The 15,048-nt window shown below is 39.0% G+C and overlaps 1 protein-coding gene across 2 annotated transcripts in view; it reads left to right on the top strand.

Moving 5' to 3' along the window:
* LOC309715568 (interferon-induced very large GTPase 1-like) overlaps window positions 1-15,048 on the top strand; it is a 51,832-nt gene that overhangs the window by 23,465 nt on the left and 13,319 nt on the right. For both annotated transcript variants that reach the window (XM_082548783.1, XM_082548784.1), the window contains 8 exons: window positions 225-259; window positions 594-678; window positions 1,274-1,353; window positions 1,539-1,644; window positions 9,591-9,625; window positions 9,957-10,041; window positions 10,637-10,716; window positions 10,902-11,007. In XM_082548783.1, the coding sequence (XP_082404909.1) occupies window positions 225-259; window positions 594-678; window positions 1,274-1,353; window positions 1,539-1,644; window positions 9,591-9,625; window positions 9,957-10,041; window positions 10,637-10,716; window positions 10,902-11,007 (612 nt within the window). The remainder of the gene's footprint in view (window positions 1-224; window positions 260-593; window positions 679-1,273; window positions 1,354-1,538; window positions 1,645-9,590; window positions 9,626-9,956; window positions 10,042-10,636; window positions 10,717-10,901; window positions 11,008-15,048) is intronic.

The raw sequence follows: 15,048 nt of genomic DNA, 5'->3' as shown, positions 1-15,048 counted from the left end.
ATTGTCCGATTGTTGGGGTTTGTCTTCTACTGTTATATGGTGTTCACCTCTATTATACCTGACACACACCTGACATCTTGAAGTGACTATTGTTGTGAATCGTCGTTATATAAAATTAAATGAATTACAGAAATGTTCGAAAGATGACAAAAGCCAAACCAAACTTTGTTTTCATACTGACCCTGAACATGTGTCTGTTTTCCACCCTCATCCCCACCCCCCAGGGGAAAAGTCGGAGAAAAATGAGATAAAGGCAAAGGTAAAAACAAACATATTCTACCTAAAGTCAGTCAAGTTATGGAATGTAATCACATTTCTACAATACATTTTAATATGTACAATTGATGATGGTTATTTGAAATTTTACATTTTTCTTAAATAGTTTTGTGGTTTTTGTCTCAGAATCTTCGTCTGTACCATTGTAGCTTGTTGTTGTTTTTTTTATTGACCTTACAATATAAAGCATCTTCAGGTGCCTTTTTGTGGTAGTGGACTATATAAATAACACTGAATTGAGTTCAATAGAATAAGAGTACATTCTAGAGTTCAATTCAAACATGCTGCATGTTACATAAAATCACTTTTTTTCTCAGTCTGATTCAGTGAAGAAACGTGAGAAACAGAATGATGAAGCTACGGGACTAGAGTCTGAAAACACATCTGCAACCAGTGCAACAGGTAATATGAACTGACTGACGATTTTAAAATGTGTCTTTGATTAAAGTCTACATGCAGATAAGACTTAGAGAGTACTATGCAAATGTCCTAAGCTACCCCTTCGTTCTTTTATCTTTTGCTTCCTAAGAGGAAGACTTCCTGTATTTCTTTTTCTAAGGAGTTCTCAATCAAAATGTATTTTCAAATTTCTGTAAAACAGAACAAAGAATTTTCAACATGGCTTTTATAAACATTCTAATTTTACTTTGGATGATTACATATGATAGTTAACTAGATTTTACAAGATTTGAATTTCACAGAGGTAAAGCACATCATTGAACTGCAGTCGGTTTTGCTTTTGTGTTTCTTTTTAAAAAAAATTCTTATTCCTTTCTTGGTTAAGTCATTAACACTAAAATATGAATCATTTCAACATAAAAATGGAACAAAGTTCAAGTGACCTTTACCCTTGCATTATAAAGCACTTCAGGGTAACTATTGTTGTGAATTGGCACAATATAAATTTATTTCAATGAAATTAATCAAAGATTACAAAGGTTACAAACCAAACCTTTTTATGTTCATGCTGAGCATGTGTTCCCTTTTCCCAATCTAGGACATGAGGCAGAGGAAACAGAATTACCAGCCAAGGTAAAAAAACAAAGAAAAAGAAGGAAAAAAACAAAAAAAAAAATGGTGAGTCACTGAACAGCTTTTAAATTTATTTACTCTGAAGAAATAGTGATTTTAATATATAGGTTTGATATTGCTGATTTCAACCTTTATACTTACCTTAAATATGTGAAGCCACAGAATAACAAAACATTGTAGAGCTCAAATCAAACATGCTACATGTTTCATAAAATCACTTATTTTCTTAGTCCGATTCAGTGAAGAAACCTGGTATGGCTCAAAACTCAGAGAATGATGAAAGTACAGAAGGAGAGTCAGAAAACACATCTGTATCATCTGCTGCCAGTGAGAAAGGTAATATGAATTGACTGTTGTTACTTATCAACACTTCACGGATTTCTTATGGTTCCTCATAGGCATCTGATGGAAGACAACACACTGCTCCGTAGACCATTTTAACATTTTTATTCTCTTATAAAATCAGTTCTAGAAGGGAGATTCGTACTGCATGACACTCTGCGGTGGATATCAAAATGGTGATATGCGCTTAACAGTTTTATTCCAAGCTGTCCTATTGCAGTCTAAACATCAGTATTCCAATACATTTACACTAAGAGGTGATTCCCTGTTATCTACTTCTACAGACAAGCATGGGTGAGAGTCTCCTACAATTGTATCACTAAAAGACACGTAGTCTAATGCCTTTATTATCAACGATGCATTCACTCAATACTACACTATATGACACTTTGGTTGATATAAAGCATAGCATTAAGGCACTCCAGACAACTTCATTTTCACATTCCCCCTTTTGATTTGCCCCAATGGCAGATAAACACTACTGCAAATCATTAAACATTATATCACCATATTGATTCTCCCTTGTTCCCAACAGCGGTATCATGTTGTCTGCCGTGGTATCAGATTCCCCAACAGCCTTGTTAATTAGTCTTACCAAATATGCTCTGATACAAGGCACACAAAACAGCCACCAGGTACCAGAATAGATGTAAAAACGGATAAAGAAGCCCATAATAGACACAATAAAAACCTTTCCATTGCCCAAAGATAGAGGTCATCCACTCCTCCAATGGATTATTGACTCCAGAGTGCTCATGCAGGGTGTTAGACAAGATCTTCAGGCCTCCATCAGGGGCTGTATGATTACCATTATTATTAGGAATAAAAGTGAAACACATTTATTATTATTATTATTATTATTATTATTATTATTATTATTATTATTATTATTTCGTCAAATATCACACAAGTGCCCCCTTTTTCCACTAACAACATGTTTAATGGCATTCGAATTTCCGCAGTCATAACCCTTTAGGACCTACCATAGAACCAAGTCCGCCAGAGCTGTTATTATATTTTTACATCCTGTAGTGCAATTTTTGGGAGCATTTCAAGTTGCTATACAGGGTGGGCCATTTATATGGATAAAACGTAATAAAATGTGAATGGTTGGTGATATTAAAGTCCTGCTTGTGGCACATGGGTATATGTGAGGGGGCAAACTCCTCAAGATGGGTGATGACCACGGTGGCTATATAGAAGTCGTCCATCTTGGATACAACTTTTGTTTTTTCAATAGGAAGAGGGCCATGTGACACATCAAACTTATTGGTAATGTCACAAGAAAAACAATGGTGTACTTGGTTGTGTGCCTACATGGCCCCCCTGGCAAAAACTTTGCTACACCCGCCCCTGCACAGTTACCAGCTGTCAGCTACTTAGAAAAGGATCCTGGTGTTATTTGTCTCTCAGAAACAGTTCATAACTTCCCTTCAACTCATTCATGTCACCTAAAAGGTAAACCTGTTTCCCCATCACCTGTTCAGCTCTGATGATTCAGTAAGGACATCTGGTTTCATCTTCACGTTTCCCTCACACTAGGATATCCAAACCGACATAATGACCAGCAGCTTTACAGCTGTGGCTCCAGCAAACATCAGATGATACTAGAAATTAATATCAAATAAATTCTAACAACAGCTGATAAAGCTTAAACGTGCTGCTGCTGGTTCACACGACATCGCCGGTTTCCCCATTCTGGCGCAAAGTGGGCAATAAACAAACATGAGAGAAAAGCCGATCAGCTGATCATTGATCAATTTCATGATTGAAGTAGCAACAGGCGAGAGAGGTGGAGGGAATGAGAGAAGAGGCAGCTGTGCAGCATAATGACAGAATAAATCCAGCTTTGTGTCTTTTTTTCATTCTAGCTGAAGTACGGGACAAACTGTGTTCCTTTTCACCTCAATACAAAACGCGTAATATTTTCTCTGAATGCGGGACGATTCCGTTTGTACGGGACGGTTGGCAACTCTACTAACTAACCTTATGAATAAAATAAAGTTCACTATGGTATCACTAGCATCAAAGCACCCACCCAGCTGTATAGAAACTCTGTCATGCTAGCTAGCACACAGTACGAGTTATTGTAACTGATTGTAAAAAGTCAGCACAACGAAAATAAACTGCACCTAAACTTGTTTTATATCTGACCCAGATAGACTGCAGGTCATAACTCCTTACCTGAAATTCAGTTCATCTGACCCTCGGACTGGCAGCCGCCTCGGATCTCCTTTACTCCCGCATGTCCTTTATTCACCGCCTAGCCTGTGTAGGAGCTCCGCGTTAGCCACCACCAAACAACTCAGTTATTTTTCCACATCGACCAGCATCTGGACAATCTGCTGCTGCTGATAACAGTCTCTGGTACAAATCCAACAAACACCCCGTGCCCAGCATCTGGACAATCCACCACATTTAACTGTTCATACAGTTAGTAAAGTAACTACAACACCGCTGTTGTGTGATTGTTAGATGTCTCGTCTCCATGCTGTCTAGTCCAATGCTAATGTACATCTACCCCCCCCCCCCTTTTTTTTTCTGAAACAAAATTGCATTCACTACCCCACTTGTTTCAGAAACATAAAAAAAACTCTGTTATAGTCTGGAACCACAAGGTCTGCTGCACGTGACAGATCCTGTTTCAGTGAAATAATGATCTGCTCTGCCTCAGCGGTCTAATCCAGTTTAGCAGTCAGGTCCCTCATGCTGTTTAACTAGGTCACGCAGGGGTTTGGTTTGGCCCTCGTAGTCTGATATGTAGTGCTGGCTATACCCTGTAAGACCCAAGAAAGAAAGAATTTCCTTCACCGTTTCTGGTCTGGGATGGGACAATATGGTACTTCTGTGGTTGGCCAACATTCCAAAACCAAAATTGCTGGATTTCTCTTCCCAGGAGTGTAACCTGGGACATCACCAGCTGCAGTTTGTCCTTACTTACTTTAAACCTTGCCTCCACCAGTCTCCTGAGCATGTGCATGGTAGCTTGGAAGCAGACGTGAGAGCTGCGATGAGCAGGTCGTCCACATACTGAACCTGGGTGCAATTTGCTGGAAGCACACATGGTTCCAGTGTCTGTTTGAGTACCTGATTGAAAATACCTGGTGATAGAGCAAACCCCTGTGGCAATCTAGTGTACCTGAGCTGGCGACCCTTGTAGGTGAACGAGAAGACATCAAAGTAAACCACATATGATCAGGTCAGAGATTGGTAATGGCTGTGAAAGGATTGGGAACAGGAACAGTTTTAGTTTTCAGAACATCATTGATAGCCCTCACATCATGGGCCAGTGCCATGCTTCTTTACAGTCAAAATCGGTGTGTTCGACCGCAAGGGTTAGGTTGAGGGTTCTAACACCCCCACCTTCAACAGGCTTTCGATGGTCTCTGCCATACCCTCCTCTGCCTTAGGCTTGTGACGGTATTGTGGATGCCAAATCGGAGCCTTTCTCTTTAACTCAACAGTCATCGGGGAACACGTGGTTAAGCCAACATCTGTGGGCCCCTGTGTGTGAGGTCCCACATAAATGTCATTAGAACAAATCCCCCAAGATCTGCCCTCGACAAGAAAAGATCTTCATACCATTCAGTGTTGTTGCGGTCATAAAAGAGCATCACATGGTATGGGTCAATGGGAGGAGAGTAGACATCCAAGACCATTTTCCAGGGGCGCCAGAGCTGAAAATGAGCCTGGATTTCATCAGACGTCGTGGATATGAGCTGTTTGCTCAATGTCTTCAGACAGCAGCCATTGACTTCTGGTCCCTGTAGAGATGCATGGAAGCTGAGTGCCATCTCGCAATGTCACTGTCAGTCCGTCAGCCCCACACATGATCACTGCTCCAAGTTTAATCAGTAAGTCTCCGTCCATTAGATTTACTGGGACTTGTGCTGTAATCACATATGGGTGTGCCACTGCTTGGCTACCAATTTCAGTCATTAGAGGTATCGTCACAGCCAGTTTCACTGGAACCCAGGGAAGCTTACTACACTGACTTCGTCCAAAGATAAGTGTTTGTCTCCTGGAGCCTTTCGAATGGTGGAATATGTGACTCCTGTATCAACCAGGAACGGCAGAGTCAGTCCATTCACCGTCATCGGGAGTAGGGGGTCTGCCTTTCCCCTGTCTCCCCGGCCTCTCTGTGGGGTGTGTCACTGCATCCATCCTATCCGTCCAAACCGGCCTCCCAGGTTGGCAATTGTGGGCATGGTCCAGGTGTCATGTGTGGGTTAGGTGCTTGGTATTGGGGTCCCCCTCTGCCCCTTTGTGGCTGACCAGTGTATTGTTGAGGCTGTTGCTGATAACAGTCTCTGGTACATATCCAACAAACACCCCGTGCCCAACGACCCACTCCAGGCTCTCCCGTTCCCTAGCCAGGTGCCCCCCTCACACCCACCAAGCCACCAAGGCCTCTTGCCCACCCCAACTGGCCATGGGTGGATCCTGCAGTCCGTCATAGTGTCCTGAATATGGATTTTGTGGATGAGTATTTGAATAGAAATCAGGACAATTAGAATCAGGTGGGTAGCCTTGAGCCACCATCACTTTAGCGGCTTTCGCTTCTTTCTTTTTGTCTGTCACCTGTTGTTTCGCTTCTCCCAAAATAAGCTTCAATAGTTGTTCTTGGAGTTCCTCCAAATCACCCTTCTTCTTGTCTTTCCCCTGTTTGTGCTTTTCAAGATAATGCACCAAGTGCTTCTCCCAACGATGTGCATCTGCCCCCATTAGATCAGAGTCATCAAACATTTTCTCTCTCACCTTCTCTGGAATGCCTTCCAGAACTGCTCTCCTGAACCACTCCTGATGGAGACCCCTTGTAGTGGGGTGGTGGCCAGTTGCTTCAGCCACTTCTCTTTGCCATGCTCTTTGCCATGGGGTTCTGGTCTTATTTCCACTCCAATTTAGTAATAGCCAAAGCATTCGCTGTCACTTGGTGTTCGCTCGCTGTGTGGTAGAGTATCGCTTCCTGTTCCTGCTCAAACACATGGTGTTTCTGAGTAGCTTATCTGCTTAGCAATTTAATTAAAAACTTTGAAATACATTATTTTTTCATAGTATAATCTTCACGTCCTTCATCTGAAGCACACTTTCTGTGTACTAGTAAGTATTTACTCACTGTCTCTGTACTGTTTCGCTAGCTTAGCTTAGCTCGTAGACGACTCGTAAGCACCATGGCTACTTCACCTGTCCCTCCTGCACTTTCCTGCTCATTGTGTCAGATGTTTAGCTACTCCTCGGCCTCCTTTAGCAGTAATGATACCTGTAACAAATGTAGCATATTTGCAGCTCTGGAGGCCAGGATTACTGAATTGGAGACTCGGCTTCGCACCCTTCATTCACCCGTAGTTAGCCAGGGCCCTGTAGCTGGTGCAGCCGAATATAGTGTTGGCCCCGCTAGGCAGACCCCAAGCAGCTGGGGAAAGAGGGCGGCTGGGTGACGGTGAGGAGGAAGCATAGTCCTAAACAGAAGCCCCAGGTACACCACCAACCTGTTCATGTGTCTATCCGTTTTTCCCCACTCGGCGACACACCCGCCGAGGGTCAAACTCTGGTAATTGGTGATTCTGTTCTCAGACATGTGAAGCTAGAGACACCGTCAACCATAATCAATTGTCTTCCAGGGGCCAGAGCTGGCGACATTGAGGGAAATGTAAAACTGCTGGCTAAGGGTAAACGTAAATACAGTAAAATCATAATTCACGTCGGCCCTAACCCTAATGACACCCGGTTACGCCAATCGGAGGTCACTAAAATCAATATTGAATCGGTGTGTAACTTTGCCAAAACAATATCGGACTCTGTAGTTTTCTCTAGTCCCCTCCCCAATCAGACCAGGAGTGACACGAATAGCCGCATGTTCTCCTTAAATTGCTGGCTGTCTGAGTGGTGTCCCAGAAATGATTTTGGCTTCATAGAAAATTGGCAGACCTTCTGCAGGAAACCTGGTCTTGTTAGGAGAGACGGCATCCATCCCACTTTGGATGGAGCAGCTCTCATTTCTAGAAATATGGCCAAAGTTACTAAACCCCACAAAATATGACTATCCAGAGTTGGGACCAAGAAGCAGAGTTGCAGTCTTACACACCTCTCTGCAGCTTCTCTCCTCCTGCTATTCCCCCAAAAACCCATCTCTATTGAGACTGTGTCAGCTCCCAAACAGACAAAAAACAAACTAAAAACCATCAGTAAACAACTTAAACATTAAAAAAAAAATCACAAAGAAAGAACCATACAGTATCCACATCTGAACCAAAGAGTAAAACAGTGAAATGTGGATTATTAAATATTAGGTCTCTCTCCTCCAAGTCTCTGTTAATACATGACTTAATAATTGATCAACAAATCGATTTACTCTGCCTTACAGAAACCTGGTTGCAGCAGGATGATTATGTTAGTTTAAATGAATCGACACTCCCGAGTCATTCTGACTACCAGAAATCTCGAAGCACAATCCGAGGGGGCGGTATGGCAGCAATTTTTCACACAAGACTATTAATTAACAAAAGACCAAGACAGACTTTTAATTCATTTGAAAGCCTGAATGCTTCACCTTGTCCACCCCAGCTGTAAAACTCAGAAATCAGTCTTACTTGTTATCATCTATCGTCTATCTGGGCCTTACACAGAGTTTCTGTCTGATTTCTTTGACTTTTTATCTGATTTAGTGCTCAGCTCAGATAAAATAATTATTGTGGGTAATTTTAACATCCATGTAGATGCTAAAAATGACAGCCTCAACATGGCATTTAATCTGTTATTAGACTCAATTGACTTCTCTCAAAATGTAAAAGAACCCACCCACCACTTTAATCACACTCTAGATCTTGTTTTAACATATGGCATAGAAACTGAACATTTAACAGTGTTTCCTGAAAACCCTCTCCTGTCTGATCATTTCCTGATAACATTTACATTTACCATAATTGATTACACAGCAGTGGAGAGTTGACTTTATCACAGTAGATGTCTTTCTGAAAGTGCTGTAACTAAGTTTAAGAATATAATCCACCCACTATTATCATCTTCAATGCTCTGTATCAACACAGAGCAGAGCAGCTGAACGCTACCCCAACAGAGGTTGATTATCTTGTTAATAATTTTACCTCCTCACTATGGATACTGTAGCTCCTGTGAAAACTAAGGCCTCAAATCAGATTCCGTGGTATAATTCTCAAACACGTAGCCTAAAGCAGATGACGCGTAAGCTGGAGAGGAAATGGCGTGTCACAAATTTAGAGGATTATCATTTAGCCTGGAGAAATAGTTTGCTGATTTATAGGAAAGCCCTCCACAAAGCCAAAAAATCTTACTATTCGTTACTGATTGAAGGAAATCAGAACAACCCTAGGTTTCTCTTCAGCACTGTAGCCAGGCTGACAAAAAGTCAGAGCTCTATTGAGCCAACCATCACTTTAACGTTAACTAGTAGTGACTCATGAAATTTACAAATAAAATTATTATCATTAGAGAAAAAATTACCAATAATCATCCCACAGATGTAATAATATCTACAGCTACTTTTAGTACCATTGATGTTAAGTTAAACTCTTTTTCTCCAATTGATCTTTCTGAGTTAATTTCAATAACTGCTTCCTCCAAACCATCAACGTGTCTTTTAGACCCCAAGAACCACTAATGGTACGTGTACCACAGTTTGAGAACCACTGTCCTAGACATTTTTTCCTTCTCATTGTTGACAATTACTAATCCTAGAGCATTGTCCGATTGTTGGGGTTTGTCTTCTACTGTTATATGGTGTTCACCTCTATTATACCTGACACACACCTGACATCTTGAAGTGACTATTGTTGTGAATCGTCGTTATATAAAATTAAATGAATTACAGAAATGTTCGAAAGATGACAAAAGCCAAACCAAACTTTGTTTTCATACTGACCCTGAACATGTGTCTGTTTTCCACCCTCATCCCCACCCCCCAGGGGAAAAGTCGGAGAAAAATGAGATAAAGGCAAAGGTAAAAACAAACATATTCTACCTAAAGTCAGTCAAGTTATGGAATGTAATCACATTTCTACAATACATTTTAATATGTACAATTGATGATGGTTATTTGAAATTTTACATTTTTCTTAAATAGTTTTGTGGTTTTTGTCTCAGAATCTTCGTCTGTACCATTGTAGCTTGTTGTTTTTTTTATTGACCTTACAATATAAAGCATCTTCAGGTGCCTTTTTGTGGTAGTGGACTATATAAATAACACTGAATTGAGTTCAATAGAATAAGAGTACATTCTAGAGTTCAATTCAAACATGCTGCATGTTACATAAAATCACTTTTTTTCTCAGTCTGATTCAGTGAAGAAACGTGAGAAACAGAATGATGAAGCTACGGGACTAGAGTCTGAAAACACATCTGCAACCAGTGCAACAGGTAATATGAACTGACTGACGATTTTAAAATGTGTCTTTGATTAAAGTCTACATGCAGATAAGACTTAGAGAGTACTATGCAAATGTCCTAAGCTACCCCTTCGTTCTTTTATCTTTTGCTTCCTAAGAGGAAGACTTCCTGTATTTCTTTTTCTAAGGAGTTCTCAATCAAAATGTATTTTCAAATTTCTGTAAAACAGAACAAAGAATTTTCAACATGGCTTTTATAAACATTCTAATTTTACTTTGGATGATTACATATGATAGTTAACTAGATTTTACAAGATTTGAATTTCACAGAGGTAAAGCACATCATTGAACTGCAGTCGGTTTTGCTTTTGTGTTTCTTTTTAAAAAAAATTCTTATTCCTTTCTTGGTTAAGTCATTAACACTAAAATATGAATCATTTCAACATAAAAATGGAACAAAGTTCAAGTGACCTTTACCCTTGCATTATAAAGCACTTCAGGGTAACTATTGTTGTGAATTGGCACAATATAAATTTATTTCAATGAAATTAATCAAAGATTACAAAGGTTACAAACCAAACCTTTTTATGTTCATGCTGAGCATGTGTTCCCTTTTCCCAATCTAGGACATGAGGCAGAGGAAACAGAATTACCAGCCAAGGTAAAAAAACAAAGAAAAAGAAGGAAAAAAACAAAAAAAAAAATGGTGAGTCACTGAACAGCTTTTAAATTTATTTACTCTGAAGAAATAGTGATTTTAATATATAGGTTTGATATTGCTGATTTCAACCTTTATACTTACCTTAAATATGTGAAGCCACAGAATAACAAAACATTGTAGAGCTCAAATCAAACATGCTACATGTTTCATAAAATCACTTATTTTCTTAGTCCGATTCAGTGAAGAAACCTGGTATGGCTCAAAACTCAGAGAATGATGAAAGTACAGAAGGAGAGTCAGAAAACACATCTGTATCATCTGCTGCCAGTGAGAAAGGTAATATGAATTGACTGTACATAAACAAAACATATTTTATTTGAATTTAAACACAAGAAATAGTTATACAGAACTTTGAGTAGTAGTTTAAACTAATAGTTCTTGAGGGTTTCTGAAGATGTTTCAGTTTTTCTTTGAACATGGGCTGCTTCTTCACTTACTTTCTGTCCAGTAGTTTTACCTTACCATTTTGGCTGTTTGGATAAAATTATTAGCACCATGAAAATTTCATGTTTTCAAAGTGTTTCACAAGTTCTATGAAACAGAGCTAAGAAATTTTTTAACATAGCTTTTTCAAACATTAAAGTTGTATTTTACATGTCTACATTTCTGTACATTGCACATAGAAACTCAATTATTTCACAGAAGATAACCTGGTCAAAATTGTTAGCCCCCCTGTTGCCAACTATCGGTTATGCATTGTTTTCGCTTGATATCATTCTGGGACTCAATGGGATAATGGGATTTAAGGCAGGGTTTTTTGCAGGCCATTCAATAATGATCACTTTGCTCTTCTGGAGGTAGTTTTTGACCAGGAGCGATATGTAATTTTGGTTGATGTTAGCTACATGTTGAACAGGCAGAGAAATGACACAGGTTGTTATTTTGCTGGGTGCTTGAGACGAACTACATGCATTAGGGTTGATTTGTACCATAGAAGTTTTCTCTTAAATCTCATATTTTTAACACTGTTTGTGAAGCTTGATTGAAGTAATACTTTTGAATACCTTAAAGGAGATAATCCATAAACAGGGCTCTAGAATGCAACCAATTTTGTTGCAAATTTTTCAGTGGTGCATAAAAAACAAAAACCTAGCTCGCACCGATGCGACCAAATTTTCAAGTAAATAAAAAGTCTCTGCAGCTCTGAACGTTTCCGTGTGGTCAACAACAGACACACATTATGCCCCTATCATGGTCGAAACCAATAAGCTATATTCAGGGTGGGAACTCTCTGATTGGCCATGGAAAGTGCAGGGGGATAGAGAGAGGTGAGTAGTTTGAATAAAGCGATATTGATTCTTTAAATCCTGAAACAGCTTTTAATTATACACTTATTTTGTCAGAGAAACCAGAATCTCAGTTTAACGATCACAACAACCACCAAAACAGTAAATCAGAGCTGGTAAATAGGTTCCGCACAAAGACATAAACACATAAAGACGAATCAGAATCAGCTTTCTCTTTCTCGGCCGTACACGGACTCGCCGTTGGGGCTGAAAGCCGACAGCTTACTGATTCTGATGCGTCAGAGGGTCCATATTTTGTGTTTATTTCTTTTTTGCGTTAGATTTTGAGCTGCAGGTTTTGTCTCTCTCCAACCAAAATTTACTGAACCAAATCAAATCAAATCAAATCACTTTTATTGTCACATCACATGTGCAGGCACACTGGCACAGCACATGCGAGTGAAATTCTTGTGTGCGAGCCCCACAAGCAACAGAGATGTGCAAACACAACACAAACGAGCAAAATACAAGAATGGCTACATCTGAAACTAATAAATATATGTACAATATATAATAGTGTATGCATTTCTGGATGTATATACTAAATATTATCCTACGTGTGTGTGTGTGTGTGTGTGTGTGTGTGTGTGTGTATACACATTTTTACAAATTAAATAGTAAAAAAATAATAAATAAAATATATAAAAATATACAGAGTTGAATATGTGCAAAACAAGTGGCATTTATATACAGTGTGGAGTGTATAGTGTTGCAGTTCCCGTAGTGAAGCTGAGGTGTCTATGAAGTGTTCAGCAGTCTGATGGCCTGATGGAAAAAGCTGTCTCTCAGTCTGCTGGTATGGGACCGGATGCTGCAGAACCTCCTTCCTGATGGAAGTAGTCTGAACAGTTTATGGCTGGGGTGACCTGGAGCAAAAGATCCAAACTACGCTTCACATTTGATAAATGTCGCCATTAATTCCCTCTCACTTTTGCTGTTTTACTTCCACCACGATAAAAATCACACTTCATGGACACCTCTCTCTCCATGTCTCTCTCTGTGTACTGCAAGAACAGTTTCCCATCTTAAATCTCTGTTTTCTGCATTATTCATTCGCTCATTACCCACCAGTCTACTGTTGTTTACACCGCTGTCGGCTGCTGTCTTTTTTTTTTCTCTTTTTTTACTTAAATGACCTCAGACAAGAAAGCCTAAATTCTGCTGTTCAATACTGAAGAAATTTAACCTTTTTTTTTAAATTTTGCAATATTGAAGAGTAACTTTAAGTTTATCTGCTATAAAAAGGAAGGCCAGGAAAATCTCCTTCATGTTTTTATGTTTTAGTCTCAGTTACTTTGACACAAAAGCATCTGTTGTGATACTCACACACCACACAGAAAAGATGAGAACTATTGATAACTCTTTTGTTAAGTGAAGTTCTGCTCCAACTTAAATTCATAGCCAGTGCTCTGACACGGAGCCATCAAACTCTGAATGCAGAAAAAGCACAGTGTATCCAGTAAACACATATATCTCTCGATAAATGCACTGCCCAAGTGTCCGTTTTTCCCACTGCTTTTCAGCGGTAGGCAGCAGCAAACAGGTCATCAGGGGAGGCCAATGTGAGGATTAAGTTTAACATTATCTACAATATTGCCAAAGAGTGCGAAAGCACGAGCACTTTTTCAGAAATTTATCTTTCTTTTAGAACTGTGCTCCAAATAAAGAAATTGGTGTTGACAAGATTGCCAGTTAATCATTTACAAATCAATATTGTCTGTACGGACAGAAACCCCCCCGTCCCCCCCAAAAAAGTGCATATGTAAAACTGCGGTGTTAAGCAATGATGTTAAAAGTTTTGTGCTGGTGCGCCTAAAAAAAAAGTTAGGCGCACCACTGCAACTGTTGCAAAAATTTAGTCTAGAGCGAGACAGAAAAAATAATTTAGAAGAGCTACACGTAGGCTAAAAAAACCATCAATGAAGCTGGGAGAGCTTACAGTCCTTCAGTGATTGAAGAAAATCAAAACAACCCTAGGTTTCTCTTCACCACTATAGCCAGGCTGCTAAAAAAAAAAAAAAGGTCAGACTTCTGTTGAATCAAACATTTCTTTACTGGCTTGATTGTGAATTACTTTGCAAATGAAATTTTGACCACACTGTTAAAAAAACATCCTAAAAAAACCAGTAATTCTGGCAGAAAATACAGTTTGTTTCCTTAGTTTTACATGGGATTTTGCCTTTTTCAAAAGCTTGTAAACAATAAATTAGGAACATTTTAACGTGATCAAACAATGAAATTACCTATAAACAAGGTCAGTGAATACAGCAATATGAATAACAATGCTTAAATTTACGGAAATATACAGTTAATGGTTTTCACATCAACTGTTATTTGATGTAAAACAAAAGTTGTTTATCCAATTGTATTTGATATAGTACTACAGTATACAACAAAAAATTTTTGATTTGCCTTTCAAAATGTATCAAAAACTTATCAAAAAACTAGATATTGGATTTAAATTTACAATTTACTGTTGATTCTAGATAATATCACATATAAATTTAGCTTCTAAGTGTAATCTAACATAGATTTCGTGAATATATACTGGACTTCCAATTTGAATTAAGTGTGCTCCCTGTAAGATTGTTGGTTTTGTCTGTAACAAAACATCCAAAGAACCCTTATTAAACAAAACCCCTGATTATAATTACATCAAGATTATGTTAATTCTTGATCATATGTTGTGTATGAGCAGTTTTTACATGTTTAATTTACTTATAAGACCTGAAACATGAGTTCAATCATTAACATGGATTTTATTGAGAAAAAGATAACCCTTCCTGGAACAATCGAAGAACAACTAACACTTATGCATGAAAAAAGGCACATAGAAAAACAAATCCAATTCAAATGCACATTTGAGCACAAAAGAACGGCACACTATTGCAGGACAGAGTGGCTTTGCAGCCGATATTTCACTTTTTTCCATATCAAGCGAGCCATCCGTGCTGTTGACATTGACTATGAACCAGAGACCAGTGCTACTGAACACCAGATTATGTTATCCTCAGGATAAAAGTAAGAACTT

Source organism: Aulonocara stuartgranti (assembly GCF_965226115.1).
Source record: "Aulonocara stuartgranti genome assembly, chromosome: 10".
In the NCBI taxonomy this organism is placed as follows: domain Eukaryota; kingdom Metazoa; phylum Chordata; class Actinopteri; order Cichliformes; family Cichlidae; genus Aulonocara; species Aulonocara stuartgranti.
Note: the sequence above shows the minus strand (reverse complement) of the source record. Positions and strands in the feature narration are given on the sequence as shown.